The sequence below is a fragment of the Typopeltis vanoorti genome, chromosome 14 (genome assembly GCF_054136105.1).
Source record: "Typopeltis vanoorti isolate ZY-2024b chromosome 14, IOZ_Tvanoo_1.0, whole genome shotgun sequence".
Taxonomy (NCBI): Eukaryota; Metazoa; Arthropoda; class Arachnida; order Uropygi; family Thelyphonidae; genus Typopeltis; species Typopeltis vanoorti.
This window is the reverse complement of record NC_143562.1, coordinates 62967299-62987100: the sequence shown is the minus strand read 5'-3', so window position 1 is coordinate 62987100 and position 19802 is coordinate 62967299. Positions and strand designations below refer to the sequence as shown.

Genomic DNA, 19802 nt, shown 5'->3' with positions numbered 1-19802 from the left:
CTGTTATGATATTCTATATATCTCCTGAGAGTTCATATCAGGAATTTGATGATGAGTAAACATTTTTATAAATATTACTGTTTATTTAATTTTCATATTCTTTTATATTGCTCTCACTATATGACATACAGAAATTTTGTTTATGTCTGATTACAGAGAATATGATTTAAAAAAACATTTATTGATGTGAAAAATATTTTGATTAAGGTTACAAATTATTTTATTCAGTGTTAGTATCACAATACTTACTAAGTACTCTAGTTTCAGTAATTAATGGTAGTTAAAGAAGTAAAAAAAAATATTCAGTATAGAATTATGTATGTGGTCTACTTAAGAATATGAGGTGTGGCTATTAAATAATAAGACTGGTTGGAAAAATGGTTTATTGTTAGAATTGTACAACTTAATTGTTATCTGCTTTAACATACTCCCCTCCTCTATCTATACACCGTTACATACGAATTTTTCATTGTTGGAAGCAGTGCTGCAAGTCATCAGGTGTTATCTGCTTCAGTAGTGCTGCCGTTTTCTCCTTTACCTCATCCACTGACTGAAAATGGGTGCCCTTCAATGCGGATTTCAACTTTGGAAAAAGGTAAAAGTCGCATGGAGCTAAGTACTGCTTTACAGATAATTCACTGTGGGCTGGAGCATTGTCCTGATGGAGAATCCAAACATTGTTCTTACACAAATCAGGTCTCTTCTTCTTCACTCATTCTCTCAGCTTGGGCAGAATCTCAAAGGTAATAATGTTGGTTAACTGTCTGACCCTCTGGTACCCATTCAAATGTGCTGCTCGAGTTTAATGTTAGACATTATTCCGGCAAAGCGACTTCACATGTGTTTCTTTTATAACTGCCTACAGACTAACTACAAGCAACAGCCAACAATGCTTATCTCAACTGCTTCTAGAACCTTCAAGATCATTCATGGTGCAAGCATATCCCACTGCTATGAGTACACGATTCACAGCGCACCTTGTCTCATTATTTAATAGCCATACTTCATATAAGAAGTTCCAAAGAGAATTTTAGCTCTTTAAAATTTTTTTGGTATATAATTGTTCATCTAGGAAACAAGTCACATACTGTGTCATTTGAAACACTGAGTGGAACTTTGTATGCTTCAAGAGATGAAAATGGAAGAATTTTGTTGGATTTTCCTCAGAATAATCCAGAAAAATTGGTATGTTATCTTTCATTAATAAAAAAAAAAATAATAAATAAAAATATATATCAAGACTATGTTTACCGATATGATACAATGCAGTTCAGTCAGGGCAATTTGCCAATTCTGTGAAAAACGATGAATATTATTATTATTATTGTACGAGCACCTCCATGGAGTGCGAAGCCTCATCATGGGAGACCCAAACTATCCACACAATATCATGCCTTGGCTTGAACCCATTAAACAAAGTCCTCACTGCTGACACTGGCAACACATTTCATTCATTGACCTCTTTTCAAGTGAAAAATCTAGTCCTCACATCCCTATTAACCATACCTTCACTCAACTTCCAGGGATGACTTCTTGTTCTGCATCATCTAGCCAGGTTTTGAAACATTTTCCCTATCTCCTATCCCCCAGCAATTCACTGTCTTCACAGGCAACATTCCATAGATCACTCACCTCTGAATACTCTTCACCACTTCCAAAATCCCCAAGAAGCCCAGGACATCAGACCTGAGCACAGTAATCCAGATGTGGTCGTATGAAGGCCTTTATAAAAAAGAATAGCAACTTTCTTATATCTACTTGTTGGTGTGTGTTTCAGTATCCAAGTAATCTTATGAGCAACCTTAGCAATATGTCCTCTAAATTTTAACTCTCTGTTTACCATCACTCCTAAATCTCTAGCTTCATCTATTTCCTGGAGTGCAATTCCATCAGTGTGGTACATAGCTTGTAATCTATTTATCCCAAAATGGATAACATTACATTTCTCCACATTAAACTGATAACCCATTATCTTTTACCCATACTGACAGCTTATTTAAATTATCCTGCAAGCTCTCCACATCACTTGATTAACTATTACTCTACCTAATTTCGCATCATCAGCAAACAAATGAATATTTCCTTTCAGATTATTTCCTGCATCATTTATGTACAAATTAAACAGCAGTAGTCCCAGCACTGAACCTTGTGGCACACCACTAGTCACCTGTTTTTGCCTTGATTCTGCACATCCATATATCACTTTTGAATACCTGTCCAGCATATAACCAGTGTCATACCCATCCCCATTTGTTCTAATTTGCATAACAAGTTCCATGGTATTCTGTCAAATGCTTTTGCAAAATCCAGCAGAATTATTGTGTAACCATTTCCTTTATCCAACTCAGCTGTCACTCTATTATAAAAAGTTAGTAAATTAGTAAGGCATGACTGACCCTTCACAATTGAATAAAAATGTATTTTTTTTTTTCTAAATAAAAAGTAAATTAATTTTATTAAATAAATTTCTTCATCAGCATTTCTTAATATGTACCCACAAGGGATGTGCAGGATATTATTATGTACTCCATAGCTGATTTTACATTAATACTTTAGTATCCTCTTATTTAACAGTTTTCTTCCAAATTAAACTGTTATATTTCAGGTCTTCTGTGTTGTCGGATGTTATATTTCAGTGTTTTAAGGCCATTAGAATATATTTCAATGTTCTAATGCCAGTGTCTACATAGATCTTGGTAGATCTAGATAGATTTTTTGAGGTGTTTTGCCATCTTTGCATCAAACACCTATTTGCTAACCCTTCCTCTCACATTACCACTATAGATTAGCTCTATTTACACATTAAGAATGTGTAAATAGAGCTAATTTTTTTTTGAAATATCATTCTGGCATCAATGAAGTTTGTTTACTCCTCTCCAAATTCTCATATTTTCAGTTATTTTATTCTAGTCTTTGAGCAACTGCTTTATTTCTAATCTGACTGTCAGATTTATAAGTTAAAATTGGTTTGAAGAATGTCTGTTATACTGCTAGTGTAATGGAGCCTTCATAGCTCATTTGGTATCAGTGATGATGCCCTTTTGGCTGGAAAGAGATGGGTTTGAGTCCCAAGTAGGATGTGAAGAAAGTCTTTTTATAAGGCTTTTTTCCTGGAAAATTCAGTTTACAATTTACAGATATAAGATATTTTCCTTATAGCTTTAGTTGCTTCAGCATTAATAATTATTATTATTACTATTCAGCATCTCCACCAAGTCTTATTACAGGAGGCAGGTCCATCATGTCTGTAACTTAGCTCCAGATACTCTAACCAGTAGAGCCATTGTTGTTCCAATGCAGCTTCTCTTACTACTTAACTTAACCAACATAATCAACAAAATACTTAATCCTTTATCTAATTCTTTTCCTTCTTCAGAAAGATTATAGTAATGCATTACCATTCCCTATGTCTAGGGTATATCAGAATCTGCAGCAGCCCTTAAAAAAAAGACCAAGTTTAAATAAATATGAATGCGTTAAATTCCCCAAAATATGGGAAATATTAATTCCTAAGTTGCAATGTAGGCTTCTAAGCTCTTATAGATTGTATACTTCCTAGTTGGGACTCTAGATAGCGTCTACTTAGTTTTATTTTATTTTGTGTTGCTTGTGTGTGTTTGTGTATGTTACAATTTAGTTTGTACTCCCTGACAGTGTCTCTGTGAGAGAGAAAATATTGGAAGTATTAAACATTAGTTTCTTTCTGCTGTTTTCAATCCATTAAATTTTTAGCATCAGGTGCTCTTGTCTTATACCTTTTAAGTATTATATATACTATGATGCCTCATTTCCCTTCCCTTCTGATCTGTCCTTTAGGATGGGTCGAGTCTCGTAATGTGGGGTTTATGATGAATTAATGCAGCCAGCTGGTCATGCATCCTCTAAGGGCAAGTATTCATGACTGTAGATTTGTGTGTATTCACAGGACCGATTTACCTTTTCTTAGGAATGAAAAACCCAAGTTTCCGAGTGAAAAAACCCTATCTCCGTATGAGACTGGCTAACTCACCTTTAGTCAGAAAGACTAGATAAAGGTTCATGTCATGGATGGGAATTGAATCCAGGTCTTTCTGACCAAAGGACTTTGTCTGTACCGACTGAGCTATGGAGGCTCAGTGCCCCATTTATGCCATATAATTGTAGAATTTTGAAGAGCTACTTTCTTGGTACCTTTTCTTATGTCTTTTTGAGATTTACTAACATTAAATTCAGATCTATCGTTTCTGTATTTCTATGATTGACTGTCTTAAAATCTGATGGTTAGAATCCTTTGTCCTGTGTGCAGCTTATCCTTGCACAAGTTTCTCTTGTCCATGATTTTTATTTTTCTTAGCATCTTGTGAAGTATGCTTACATACATTTTACCTGGAATATAGTCCTCTGTAATTCTCGCATTTAGTTTTAGCTATCACTGTCAACAATTACATAATAAATGAGACTTTTCTTTCCTTTTTTTATTTCCTCATATCTATCTATCTATAAAGATGAATATTAAAATGAGCTCTACTCAGTTATCTGGAATTCAATTTCTGACTAGGCCTACTGTAGCCAGTGTATAACCACTATATTTGAACAATTCTAATAGAATATCATGTATGCTAGCTGCCTTTCCACTTTTTAGATTTTTGACAGCATTTCTATCTCCATTATTGAAATATACTAATGACTATGTTTCTCTAGATATTTTCTCTTACTCTTCAGTCACTGCTTATCTCTTTTAACAGTTTTAAAAATAATTATCCAGCTGCACTTTCTGAGACCTTTTATAGTCTAGATGGCAAACCTATAAAATATGCCAGAGGTGGCACATCCAAGAATTTTGCTGGAATGTCCACGATTTACAGGTGATATCCTTTTATACTCATAAATTATTCAATTTTTTTAAAAAAAATTGTTACAGTACGTACAAGTTAAATTTTGTTTTAGACAAAAGAAACTAACCAACAAACACAAAGCCTATTGTAGGAACAAGGCCCAGCAGCTGAAAACTACAGCTGATGTTAAGAACCTCTAGCCAATGGCTTAGGGACAAATGACATGACTCACCTGATAGAAAACAACTGTGTTTAGTCGCCAAAACTTTTCATTATTTAAAAGCTTATTAATTAACTTTATTATCTTTAATATTTTTGGCATATGAAAAGTCACCAGCTGCAACTTTGTCAAAACACGTGGCTTCTAAACATATGATATTAAGAGTAACGTGGTGGTTGTATCTGTCATATCTGCCAGGCCTTCTTCCTACGGTGGGCTTGAACAAACTCAATTTTTCTTTGTGTCAGTTGACTCATTGTAGATCAGGGTTTCTCAACCACCGGGTCCTGGAATTGATTATATCAGGCCACAAGAGGTTCTCCTGAAATTTGTCATTTCAGTTTTCTAAGCATTTTTCGTGAATAAATATTTTATAGTGGAAATATTCTGAGGAGAATAATATTTGTGACTGTATCAAAAAGCTCACACCCAGAATGCCTAAATAACATCTATGTAGGAAATGTCGGTGATGAAGCCACGTATTTTTAAACATAGAAGTATTCATGAGTGATCGGGGAATTTTCAGACATCGAAATCTTTCAACATTCGGAAGTTTGTTGGCTGTCCTGCAGTGAAGTTCTTGGGAGGTTATATAACTCCGAAAGGAAGTTGAGCTGTTTCTAATTGACAAGAAAAGTGACCTGCCCCATTATTTCCAGGATGAGAAATGGGTAGCCAGGCTGGCATATCTCAGAAATATATTTTCTTACATAAACAAATTAAATTTAAAACTTCAAGGTCTAGATACAACAAAATTTAATGCTTGGAACAAGATTGAATCATTCAAAAATAAACTCGAACTTTGATTTAATACGATTACAGAAAGAAATAAAAATGTTTCAGTCATACTCAGATTATATTATGGAAGCAGATGATTTCTATTCACAGAATTCAGTTTCAGATATTATTACAGCCACTTGAAGATGTTGTTGTCATTTGAAAAGTTTTACCCCGAACATGAAGATCCCTGGAGGCAAAATATATGAATCCTTTTGTTGAACACAAACAGACAGCCCTTTCCCATTAAGAAACCCTTCAACTTATTGAATTATCATTGGACAAAGGACTGGAAAGTACTTTTAATTTTATGAGTAATTCGAAATTCTGGATAAGAATGAAAAATGAATATCCAAATTTACATGAAATATCAGTGAGATTTCTTCTTTGTTTTTCCACCACATATCTTTGTGAAGCTGCATTTTCTGTCATGACTGTGCTTATAAAGAAACGGAGGAACTGCCATCTGACCATCTCCATTTGGCTATCACTTCAATTCATCCCAGAATTAATAAGCTAATGGACAGAAAACAGCAACAAAAGTCTTACTAGCCTAACTAAAACTTTCAAAAACTCAATTGTAGTAAAAGAAACTAAGTTTAACTTTTTCAATAACTTATAATTGCTGTGTTAAAGTGTTGCATTTTTAAATTCAAAATATTAATTAGTGTTGGAACTAGTGTTTAGAATTGAGAGATTCATGCATTTATTTATTAAATTACATACTTTGCATATATAAATATTTGGCATGTCTATGTGATAATACCATATTTATTCAAATATAATTCTCACTTTTTTTCCATAATTAAAGCTAAAAATCTGTGGTGCGAGATATATGCGGGGATTTTCGGAAACCCAAACGGCATCATCTTCTTTCCTATTATTCCAAGCAGAAATTACCAGTAATTTACAAGCCTTGAGATACATAATGAACAATCCTTTATGAATGACTAATGAGAAGTGAAAACAGACAACAGTGGTATGCCAGTAGAGATAGATCAGCTATGAAGCTGTGCATATGATTGGTGCAGTATTAACAAATGATCACGCGACCCAAAGACAACTGACAGTTGTTGAGTTGAAATGCTAATTCTCTTCAACTGAATTCCATAACGTCTGAAACTGTCATAAGAATATTCACTATATATTTCTTAGTTTTAACACGTTCATGATGGGGGTGTCATTTATCGTTCCAACGGAACTTCTCATTACCGGCGGGCTCAACTCTCACAAAGTTTCAACCCTTGGTTGAATTTTATTGCTGCTTGTTTGCTTTTCAACTGGTAGGAAAATTCACACATATTATATGGCATGTTTCAATTCATGGTAGAATTTTATTTGAAGTTAGCCTTTGTAATCTGTCATAATGACATCAAGAATTTCAAATGCAATAAAATAAACACTTATTTCATGTGATTGAAAAATTGGACAATAGTTTTTAGTTAGAAACTGTGTTTCCTGTGCAACATACGGTTTTTCTTGAGTCTATACAGCATAGTTTCTGTAAGAGAGGACATACGATTCATTAGTTAGCTGTTTTTATTCCAGTATTCTCTAATTGCACTATTTGTTGAGAAATATATTACACAGGTATTATTTCGGGAAATTATCATGTTACTCCTCTAAATAAATATTATTTTTATGGTTATTTTAGCCTATTTTTGTTTAGGAGTACCCCTTTTTTATGATGTCATAGACTTTTTACTCAAATTTTAGGGCATTACTGGTGTTTTATATGGACAGATATATGAAGAATATATAGGAAGAAAAACAGCATATACCTTTGTGGGATGTTGCTGGCTGTCTTCTTTTTCAGTGGCATCCTGGCGTATGGCGATATACATTTATTGTTGAAGGAAGGAAGTATGACTGAACGGAAGAGGGGGGGGTTAGAAAAATGGGGTTTGAGAGAAGTGGGAGAATTATTGGTGAGGAAAGAGGTATGTGAATTTTTTTTTGAAAAACCTGGGTTTTCTTATATTTTTTAAAAAATTAAGGGTGGGAAGAGAATACTTTGGGATGGGGGTGAACATAGAAATTTTTAGGGAAGGAGAAGGATATTGTGGGATAAGATCAGATTTTCTGACCCCCCCCTTCCATCATCAGTAAAATAGCATTATGAGACAAACCATAAATCACTCCTTGAGAAAAGCAGGTATGAACAAAAAGAATTTATTGCTCGGGCATTAAAAATAGAAATATTCAGTCAACAACCCTAATGAAATTTATCGGCAGTCATTCAAATATAACTGCCGCTAGTTTTTTTGCCTCAAATGTAATTGTCAAACACGAGAAACCTTTTAGTGATGGGGAATATATAAAAGAAGCATGGTAAAAATGCGTACTAGTTTTCTTTGAAGATTTTGAAAACAAGGGAAAAAATTATTCAAAAGATATATGCCTTTGGATAGAAACATGGTGAAAGATAGAATCTTGGAAATGGCTAAAAATATAACTCATCAGCAAAAAATGATTATAAAAATCTTCTGGTTTAATTTTTCTTTGTCTTGATGAGAGTACTGACATAACTGGATCAGCTTGTTTAGTAATTTTTATTCGTCATTGTGTTGGGAATAATATCAAAGAAGAATTGATCAGTTTAACATCATTAGGATCAACAACAAAAGGAAGAAATATTTGCAATGTAGTTGTAATTGCACTTGCTGAAAGAGATATAGATCTCTCCAAAATTGTATCAGTAACTACTGATGGTACTTGCAGTATGACTGGAGAGGAAAATGGTTTTGTCAATTTATTTACCAAATGTATTGGACGTTTATTTAAAGCATGTGCTTTAAATAAACGAAATATATTTTGTAGAATTATTAAGTGAGGTAAACTCAGTGTACAGTGGTTTACTTATGTACAACAACATCCAATGGTTAAGTTGTGGGAAAGTTGTTCAAACATTTGTTGAGTGTTTAGATGAAGTCAGACTTTTTTACATAATAAGAAAATCATTGAAAAATACAATCAATTAATGGACGTTGAATGGCTTTCGAAATTAATGTTTTTTTACTGATTTGTGTTTACATTTAAATGAATTAAATGTTAAGCTGCAAGGTGTTAACAAGTCAGTTATTGCCATCTTTGATTTAATCAAAGCATTTGAAGCTAAATTACAAATTTTCAATCATGATGTTATTTCCAATATTTTCCAAATACAAAAAATTCTTTGCAGATCTAGAATCTCATGAAAAAACCGATCAAGTTAAATTGACAAAAGAGTTTTCTACAGTTATTCAGGCGATAATCAACGAATTTTCTTCAAGATTTACGCAGTTCAGGCAATTTGTAGAGACATCAAAATTTATTTTGCATCCAGACACAACATCAGCAGATTAACTCAATTTGGAGATTTTCGAGTGGCTGAATTTGGAAGATATAGAAATGCAATTAATTGATTTTCAATCCAGTTCTATATGGAAACAAAAGTTTGTCGATTTGAAAAATTACTTGGAAATAATTGGAAATGATCGATTATTGGGCTGAATTAAAAAGAATGCAGAAGAGGTAATAATGAGAACTTCGAATGCCATTCCTGAAACCTTTGGTGGTTTAAAAACACCAGTGACAGCTATATTATAAATTTTTTTGTCTACATATGCTTGTGAGTCTTTATTTTCCGAAATGAATTTTATAAAAGACAGTTTAAGAAATAGATTAACTGATGAATCTAGTTCGGCATGTGTGTATTACTAAAAGTGACAAAATATGAACCTGATATAAAGTATTTGGCATCTAATGTACAACAGCAAAAATCTCATTAATAAATTGATAGATTGATATTGATTTGTATATGACAATGTGTATTTCAAATTATGAGTTCATTTTTATGAAGTTTTATGTTAATTTTTAAACTTGTTTTAATAAAATTCTGCAATTAATATTCCCCCTATTAAAAACTACCCAGCATGTCAGCAACTCAATAAATATTATTTGTACATTTTTGGCATCTATACTATCCCTACGGCTTTAACAGGCCTTTAAGGCCCACAACCTTCCAAGCATGCTTGGATTTCGTAACCGAAGTACGAGGATAGGATGGTCACCCCCTATGCCTCTAAGTATTCCTGGCTGTATCCCTGTGTGTTCACGGGGCCGGTTTGCCTGCTTGTGGGATGAAAACCTCCAGATAAACTGGGGGGAAAAACCCTGCTGCCCGTGTCCAAGACCGGCTAACTTGGTTATGGCTGAGGAAGATCCTTTAGCTCCTCACGTCGGTGACGGGAATTGAACCTAGGACACTTCTTCCCCAAGCATATGGTTGCGAAGCACAAATAAGCCACTAGGCTAACCACGCTGTTTATGTATGTATGCCAAATTTTTGGCATGCACACATAAAAAGGTTTGCCACTACTACTTTTTCATAGTATTCTTTCCTCCATTTCTAAGGATTTCCACCTTCTTGATATGTACCTTTAATCCTACCTTTTATTCCTACGTTTATCTGCATTTACACATGTACCTATACCTCAGCATTCTTGTTTCTTTCTATTCTCTGAGACAAATGATAACGAACTTGCTAAGACCTTTCAGTATGAATACTTTTTTCAGGATTGCATTTTTCTGGTCTGATAGTATCAAAATTTAATGATGACCATTTCTCATATCACATCTCCTGTATACTCTTGTATTTCTCCATGGTGTCATAATAGGAGGTCCACCTTAGACAACACAAAGCTTGTCATACACTCCTTAAACTCATCCATTGTTTGCACTTTCACTATCCCTGTAGGCGATGCAGTCTATACTCTACGTGCAAAAAAAACTTTTCTTCTTATGTAACTTTTGCAACTTTCAGGATGGCCATTGTCCCTGTTTTTATTGTACAAAAAATCTCTTCAATAGCAATCTGGTAAATACTTTTCAACAGCTTCAATGTTTCAAACATATCACCTTCCCTTCACCTTTTATCCACCAAATACTGTAGTTTGCAAGCCTTCAGTCTGTCCTAATTAACAACAATCTACTGTTCTGATATCATTTTCATTATCTGCTTCTGCACCCTCTTCCAAGTTATTTCATCTCCTTCAAGCCCCATTGACCAGATCTGAATACACAATAATCCAGATGTGGTCTGATCAGAACTTTCTGCAACAGAACCACCATCCTTTTATCTCTGCTGGTCAATGTTCTTAATATTTTATTATTTTTATCCCAAGCTTCACATGGAGTCAAAGACTCATTGTGTGAAGTCTTTGTCACACAGCTCATCATACTTTACTTTAAATATATTCAAATTCTCTGCAGGCGGTGCATTCCAATCATTTACAATTATCCATGCAAAAAACCTACTTTTTCCTCCTTTGCTCATATCCTCCTTATAGAGTTTCCAGGGATGACCTCTCTCACCATTTTGTGAAAAATTTCTTTAATGTTAGTCTTATTATTACCCCTTGCTAACTTATCACTCCTCTTCCACTTATCCATTAAATTCTGTAAATTATATCTTATCAACCTTTTATCATATCTTATCAACCTTTTAGCATTCCAGACATCAGAAACTACCTTAGGCTATTGCCTCTGGACCCTTTCCAATATCCATTCATCCTTTTTTATAAACAGGTTATGTGCATTAGTTCATATGTGGACTAATCAAGGTCTTATACAATGAAACCATAATCTCCTTACTTCTACAAGTTAGTGTCAGAATTCATTGGGTTGTTCTCACAATTTTGGCAGTGTGTGTCCTCTAAATTTTAGATCCTTATCCACCATCACCCCAAAATCTCTTATTTCCTCCACTTCCAACAATAGATCCCCCACCCAGCGTAAACTCTACATCACATCTCTGTTTTCCAAATTTTAAAACCACATTTTACAACATTGAACTGGTTATCCCCCCCAATGCCTTTTATTGAATGTATTCACTCAGTTTGTTCGTCTTCTCGTAAGGCCACATCTGCTCTTCTCCCCAACTTTGCATCATCTACAAACAACAGAATATTCTCATTCAAATTTTCCCCAGTATCATTAACATACAGGTTAAACAGCAGTGGCCCTAAAACAGACCCCTTAGGCACATCACTAGTAACTTTCCTCTTCTGAGATATTGTACCCCCCCCCCCCTCCTACAACTTGCTGATATCTATCAGGTAGCCAATTTTCAATCCAATGCACTAATCAAATATCCAACCCTATCTGTTCTAGTTTGGCTATCATCTTATGTAGTGATCTGTCAAAAGCCTTTGTAGCATCTTAAGTATGCTACTGTGTATCCATCTCCCCCCCCCATCCAATGCATCCTTGTACTTATTGTAATAAGTAAGTAGATTACTAAAGCATGACCTCCCATTAGAAAATCTGTGTTAACCATCAACGATACCACTGTTGTCAACCCAATTCTGGATCCTGGTTCTCACTGAACTAGGCAACACCTTAACCACAACACCTGGTGCACAGATTAGTCTATAATTTGATGCCTGAATTCTGTCACCTCCCTTAAAGCAATCTTGCCTTCCTTCCACTCCTTTGGAACTTCACCCAATGTGAGACTCATATTAAGAAAATATGCCAAAGCAGATGTCAACTCCCTGGCACATTCCCTCAAAATATGTGGTGATATATCAAGTCCCACAGTCTTATTAACATCTAGTTTACTTAACTCCACATATACCTCTTGCTCACTTACAGTCAGTCTCTCTTTCTCCTCATCCACCACTCTCAGACTCTCCATGATGTCACATTCACAAAGATGAAATATCTCAACTATATCATCTGCAGCAGTTATCCTTATACCATTCTCTTCAACCATTGTCATCCTGCCATTATCTTTTTTTTTCCTGGCTACATATCGAAAGAACTTCATAGGATTGTATTATTATTATTATTATTATTTTTTGCTTCATTAGTTAACTGCACTTTTGCTATCCTTACCAACTGAGTCATCCCCCTTTCTTGTTCTTTGTACTCCTCATGGAATTGATTATTACTGCTCATCTTACATTGCCTCCATTGTCCTTCTTTCTCATTCTTTTTCTGTGAAGCTTCAGTAAAAAAAAAACAGTCTTTGGAGAAATAGACAGCATTCTTCAAGTGAAAAAAGGGGTGAGGCAGGGTCGTATACCGTCGCCCTATCTTTTTAATATTTATAGTGAATGGCTAACTTAGACAAAGATCCAGCTGGAATTAAGATTGGTGGCAGAAAAATAAATACTTTAAGATATGCAGATGGTACAACCCTCATAGCAGAAACTAAGGAAGATCTGGAGAGGTTGATTTTATTAGTTAAGAGGGAAAGTAACAAAAGTGAGTTTAATTTAAACATCAACAAAACAAAAGTGATGGCTTCTGGCAATCGAAATGAATTTATAAGAGAGGGAAATAAAATAGAAATCATTGAAAGTTATGATTTACTGAGGTCCAGAATCAGAAATGATGGTAAATGTGAAGATGAAATTAAAAGGATAGTCATGAGAAAGAAAGCTATGATAAACAAAAATTATGAAATATAGAGATGCGAGTAAGGCCACACAAGTTAGATTTATCAAAGCAATGGTATTTCCAGTGGTGATATATGGATGTGAAAGCCTGAATTATTAAGAAGAAAGAAAGCAAATTGATTCCTTTGAATTATGTGTGTGGAGAAAAATACCATCGATTGCAAAAATGACCAATAAGAATATTTTAGAGAGTAAGAGTGGAGTGCCACAGGGCTCTGTTCTTGGACCACTGCTTTTCAATTTCTTCATCAATGATATAGGAAAGGATTTGAGAGGAAGTGTTCACTTGTTTGCTGATGATGCAAAGTTGGGTAGAGCAATTATGAGTGCACAGGATGTCAAAATTTTACAGGATGATTTGGATAGTTTGGAGGACTGGGCTAGGAAAAATGGATGTCAATTTAATGTGCCAAAGTGTAAGGTTATGCACTTTGGGGTGAAAAGAATAGCAGCAGTATATTGCATTGGTGGAACCGTACTCCAGGAGATTGATGAGGCCAGGGATTTGGGAGTGTTGGTGGATAGGGAATTGAAGTTTTGGGGGCACATTGCAAAAGTGACTAAAACAGCTCACCAAATCACTTGGCTTCTGAAAAATACTTTAACATGCAGAGACAAACAAGTTGTTGTTCCTCTGTATCGAGCTTTGATAAGACCCTATCTGGACTACTGTGCCCAGTTATGGGCACCAGGGTTTCTTCATGATGGGGAAGAAGTGGAGAGGATCCAGAGACGAGTGACCAAGATGATAGCAGGTCTGTGGAATGAACCTTATGAGAATAGGTTGAAGATTTGTGGGTTGCAGAAATTGGTCGATAGGCGAAGGAGGGGTGATATGATTGAGACATTCAAATTACTGAAGGGTTTCTATAAGATTGATCCAGAAGATATTTTTGAAAATATGACTGACGGTGGGAGGACTAGGGGCCATGAATGGAAGCTGGGCAAGAGCGTAGTTGACAAGGGTGTTAGAGCTAGGTTTTTTACTTGGAGAGTAGTGAATGAGTGGAATAAGCTTCCAGAGTCTGTTGTGTGTGCTACGACTGTGAATGAGTTCAAGGCAAGGTATGATAGATACTGTGTGAATGTTGAATAGTTGTTCTTGACATGATGTTAGGGCCTCTCTCGATGAGTCTGTCGACTCATCGAGAGATTGCCCAGAACAATAATAATAATAATAATAAAGACAGAATGCTCTTTGTAGGCAATGATCGCTAAATAGAAGTTGATGTCAAAACCACTAAAACTCAATATAACTCCCCTTGAGAAACGAGCCCTCTCAAACCTAAAGAAGAACAAAGATATAATCATCCTAAAGGCAGACAAAGGCAACTCGACAGTTATTTACAAGTCAAGTCTTCACATGACTTGCAACCACCTAGATAATCACTTCATGGTCACTCTAACAACTAGAGGGAGATTTGACACCTCAATTATAATGACATCCTCTGATGAGACGATCAAATCCAAGATTCCCAATCCTTTTGTACATACTGCCTGAGTTAGTTATCCCTCAAAAACTCAATTCATTTTCTTTATTTGGATTTGCTATCTCATCATCTCAGTCTATATTGCCATAATTAAAATCCCGTAATGATCACCCTTTTCCTGTTTGCTTGGCTAATTTGCTTACACATTTCATGATCACTGTCCTCCGCATTACCAGGTCTATAGTAACATTTGACTAAGAATTTTATTCTATTCGTCTCTTTCTTATACTGTACTGCCTCAAAAGTGCTGCCACTATTTTCTCCTTGCATCTTTACCTTATATGGTCATATAACTCCCTTTTTTATCATCAATAGCATACCACTTTCCTTTTTACCCTTTCTGTCTTCACGAAAAACATAATACCCTTCCATCTCTATTCCTTTTTAGGATGCCATCCTCATCCAACCATGTCTCACTTATTTCAACAATTTTTGGATGAACAAACTTAATCGATATAAAATTTCATTTCCTTCGTTTCTGGCACTTCTGGCACTCATATACAAACATAACAGCTCATTTCTGGTTCTATAACAAGCTTCACTGATATCACTTATTGGATGTGACATCTCCCTGCCTTCCGCAAGCCATTTCTTTTTCTTCTTACCCCATCCCCGAACTTTCTTCAAATTTAGCTGTTTACTCATACATCCCAGGCTATCCCATTCCTTATCTTTGCTTTGAGCATTGACCTTTCTCATGCTTTGTTCTCTTGTCCACCTTGAGTCTCCCTGTTCTCTTTCCCTCTCCTCATAAATTTATTTTTTTATTTATGCCATCATAAATTCACTCATGCTTGCTAGAATTTATGGGATCACATCTATTTTCTCTACCAGTAACTTATAAAACACACATATAATATCATAAATGTTAATTATGAATAATTTATTTGCCAGTAATGAAAGTATATCTACTTACATCTATTCTTTCCTTTACATTTCCCATTCTTACATGGCTTATTAACGACGGTTCATATATTTACACCTTTGAGTAATTCAAATTTACCAACCAAATATAGCATTCTCCTTCATTATTGTTTTCTAATAAATCCAAAAGCAAACACATTGTTCCATCCCCAACCTCTACTCAGATTTGGACAGTAAACAACTGTCACAATGCATAGTGCGCCTGCTAAAATACAAGCACAAAATTTCCGAGGTGTACAGTGTTTTCTCTTGTCCCATCATATAGTTAGGATGACAGTGAGAGAATGATGATATCCCTGATCTGAATGTATTAATGATACTCTAGATCAGAGATAATTTTTTTAAATTTAATTTAATTTTTGCATATTTTCCGTATACAAATTGTAAAAGGTAATATGTTCTTTTACTATTTATATATGGAAAATATGACTAATGAATTAATTTCAGTCTTGGTCTTCCTGGATCTGGCTCCTGCTGATGGTTTTTAATAATAAATAAATAAAATAATAATATTTTTTGGTTTACCGATCAAGTGTTGATCAATTTTATTAACTGAACCAACTAGTTTTGCCACACTTATCTGTTGGCATCTTCAGGGCTTACATAGAGGTTTAAACAATCTCACAATTATGCGTAACTGCAAAGTGACAAGAATAACTGTAAAAAACTGACTAGAATAATTACAAATAAAATAGTATCGAACGTGAGTGAAACACATATCGTGTGTACAAGATCAGCTAGCTGTTGCTGAGGAACTTTCTGTAGTTTGTATTAAAGTTCATTTCTTCCGTTTTTAAGGTTGTTCTGATTAGGGTTTTCCATATCTCTGGGAGTATTAGGCCTTGATTTCTGTTAAGGTTGACAGTAGAACGGGCGACTGTGGCTGCCTCTTTGAAAATTCTTGAATGGTAATCTTCCTCTATGTAAGGGGAACAGCTTTTGTCCCACTCGATGACATGGTTAGTTGTAGAGAAATGAGACGATAGGCCAGAAATGTCCTGTCTGTTGTTTTTGACATAGCCAGTGTGCTCCTTTTGCCTGATTTCGAGGTTTCTCGAAGTCTGTCCGATGTAACTAGAGCCACATGAGCATGGAATATTATAAACTCCAGCATATTTATAGAAAGGATGGTTGTCTTTTGGAGATCTTAGTAGTTTACTAATAGATTCTATTGGTTTGAATGTTACTCTTATTTTGTGTTGTTTGAGGAGATTGGCGAGCTTGTTGGAGATGCCACTTACAAACGGAATTGCAACCGATTTTAGTTTACCGATCAACACTTGATCGGTAAACCAAAAAATATTATTATTTACTAATTTATGATCAAGAAAATAACCTTCATGGTGTTTAATAATGTTTGTCTTTGGAACTGCTTCTTGGGAATAGAGTGGTTCCACTCAGCTGTAGGTTTTTGCCAGTCACTGAGTGGAGCCACTGAGTATCCTGCCATGGAGTGTATCAGGTCAGGAGTGATGAAATTGATTAGTTTAGTAGTGATCCTTTTGAGTCACTGAGTGATATTTAGAGTGATTTGTAGATCACTCATTGTTTTTGGAGAGAGGTACCCATGCACTTTCAATACCTCAATAAACGTTGAAATTGCTTTAGGTGTGACCCTTCTCATAATGTTGAGCAACATACATATCTAAAAGGAAGTGTACTTAGCATCCATTATTGGATGCTAAGGCAACCGATGTGAAATCAATAGTCTATATACAAGTAGCCTCGTCATGAAGAAACTTACATGCAAACTTTGTTGGCTTACACTCGGATAAAGGATTACACTAGAATATAATTTCTTGTTAAGCTAATTTACTTTGTAACTAAGTGAAAAAACTTTCTACAAGTTGTGTATTGGGCACATTGTTACCAAAGAAAAAGGTAGCAAGTAGGATATCACATGGTTTTGGAATGTTGGTAAATTTAAATAGCGCCAATGTAATTCAAGATTTGATTGGAGATATTCAGTTTTTTGCTGATGACACTCAACCATGAAGAGTAAAGCTCTAATGTGATATTGCACAGGAAGATTTGAATAGGTCAATACATTGGACATGAAATGCAGATATCACTTCGTAATGTTTGGACACAGAAAGTAGAACAAGTTTTATTATATTGGAGGGACTTTCCTCTAGGGATTGGAGCAGGCAGGATTTCTGGAGATCTTGGTGGATCAAGAGCTAAAGACACATTACAAAAGATTTAAAGGTTACCCAGAAAATTCCTGCTATAATGTGAAGGACCTTGATAAGTAGGAATGAGAAGGTGACAGTTTCACAGTTGAAGGCAGTAATCAGACCGTGTTTGGATTTTTATGCACAGATCTCATCACCTAGGTATCTGGGACAGTAAGGAGTAAGAGTGTAGAAGAGAGTGACTAAGACTATCTTGGGACTTTTGAATGTTGAAGATGAAAACAGATTAAGGGAATGTGGTCTGCAGAGCTTGGTAGTATGAGAAGAAGGGTAGTATGACTGATATGCATAAGTTGGTGAGAGGTGCCTGATGATAGCAGGGAAATCATGTCTACATAAAAGGTAGACATGAAAGAAGGAAATAGTGGCACTGGTTTTGAGGCAGTGTGGTGTGAAGTGGAGGGTGACAGAAAGAGATATTGTTGGATGTTGCTATAGGCCAGTGAATGTGGAGGGATGTGAAAAACCCTGTACCCTTCCATTTCTATTTCTGTCCGAGTATCATCTTCATTCAACCATGTTTCACTTATTCCAATGATTTGAGGGGGAGGTGAATAAACTCAATCAGTGAAAAAATTTCATCTTCCTTATTTCTGATGTTCATGGCATTTGTAAATAGACATAGTGGTTCACTTTTTAGGTCTATAATCAGTTCTACCCAAGCCACTTGTTGGTTGTGATTTCCCCTCCTCACCTGCCTTTGCCCAATCACCTGTATTACCACTTACCCGTATATCTGCTCAGTCTCAACAACCATACTCGCATCTCAATTTATTTCATTCCTATGCTGATCATCCCTATATCATTCACAACTACTACCAACATCCACTCTCTTTCTATGCCATGTCTTCCTATCCACCCAGGCTCCCCCACATTTCTCTGTTCCTCTTGCATTCCCATTCTCTTTTCATCTTGTATACTGCTATTGTTTCCATTGCCAAGCACTTTAGTCTCTTCAGTTCCGCTCTCCTGATCTTTTGCTTCTCCTCTTACTTGATCTCTTGCTTGCATTACACACTGCACTTAAATTTAGCAGCAGTTTCTCCAATTCACTCACTCCAAGGCCATTCAAATGCAATCCATCACATCTGTATAATTCTATTCTTCCCTCAAATACATGCCACACATCCACTCCAGCATACCATTCATGATTCTGGCTCTTCATCTCAACTGATTGTTATCATACCTCGGCAACATACTGACAACCTTTCCTACTATAATGTTATCTTTCACCTTGCTCAATAACCTCCTGATATCCACTCTTACATTCTCCTTATGTTCGCTTAAATCATTTGCTCCCACAACCACCATGAATTCTCTTTCTTCCTTCCTTCCTCCTCATATCCAAAGCATGAATTATCTTGCTCATTCTCCCTCTCTGATAGCAGACATTATTGAATCTTCATTAATTAATCCTTTAACAATATAATCTTCATACACTGCTGTTCTCAAATTAATCATGGCCTCTTTTTTCTTTCATTCTTTTCTTTTGCACTCTTTCATTTGTTTCCAATAAATTTAATATTACTCCACATATTTTTCATTTCATTTTTCATTTTGAATAATTCTTTCTTCAAATCTTGCATTGTTATTATTATTATTATTTATATGATTATGCCATGGAGTCAAAAGCTCATAGCAGGAGACCCACTCTATCCATTAACACAATAAATATCATACATCTCCTTAAACCAATTCACTGTTGGGATGGGGTACTCATAACCACCTCTGACAATCCAATTGATTCATTTACTCCAAGTAAAGAACCTAGTCAGCACACCCTTGCTAACCCTTACTTACAATTTCCAAGTGTAGCCCCTTGTTTTTCCCCTGCTTCCCATGTATTGAAAAATTTCTTCTGTTTCATTCTTATAGAATTCCTTTAGTAACTTATAAGTTTTATCATATTCCCCTCTCCTCTGCCTGTCAGCTAAACT

At 35.3% G+C, this 19802-nt stretch overlaps 1 protein-coding gene across 2 annotated transcripts in view; it reads left to right on the top strand.

The window, feature by feature from the left end:
• The window catches only part of LOC150099541 (phenazine biosynthesis-like domain-containing protein 1), a 179394-nt gene that overhangs the window by 58049 nt on the left and 101543 nt on the right, over window positions 1-19802 (top strand). For both annotated transcript variants that reach the window (XM_090404060.1, XM_090404061.1), the window contains exon 4: window positions 1073-1185. In XM_090404060.1, the coding sequence (XP_090260186.1) occupies window positions 1073-1185 (113 nt within the window). The remainder of the gene's footprint in view (window positions 1-1072; window positions 1186-19802) is intronic.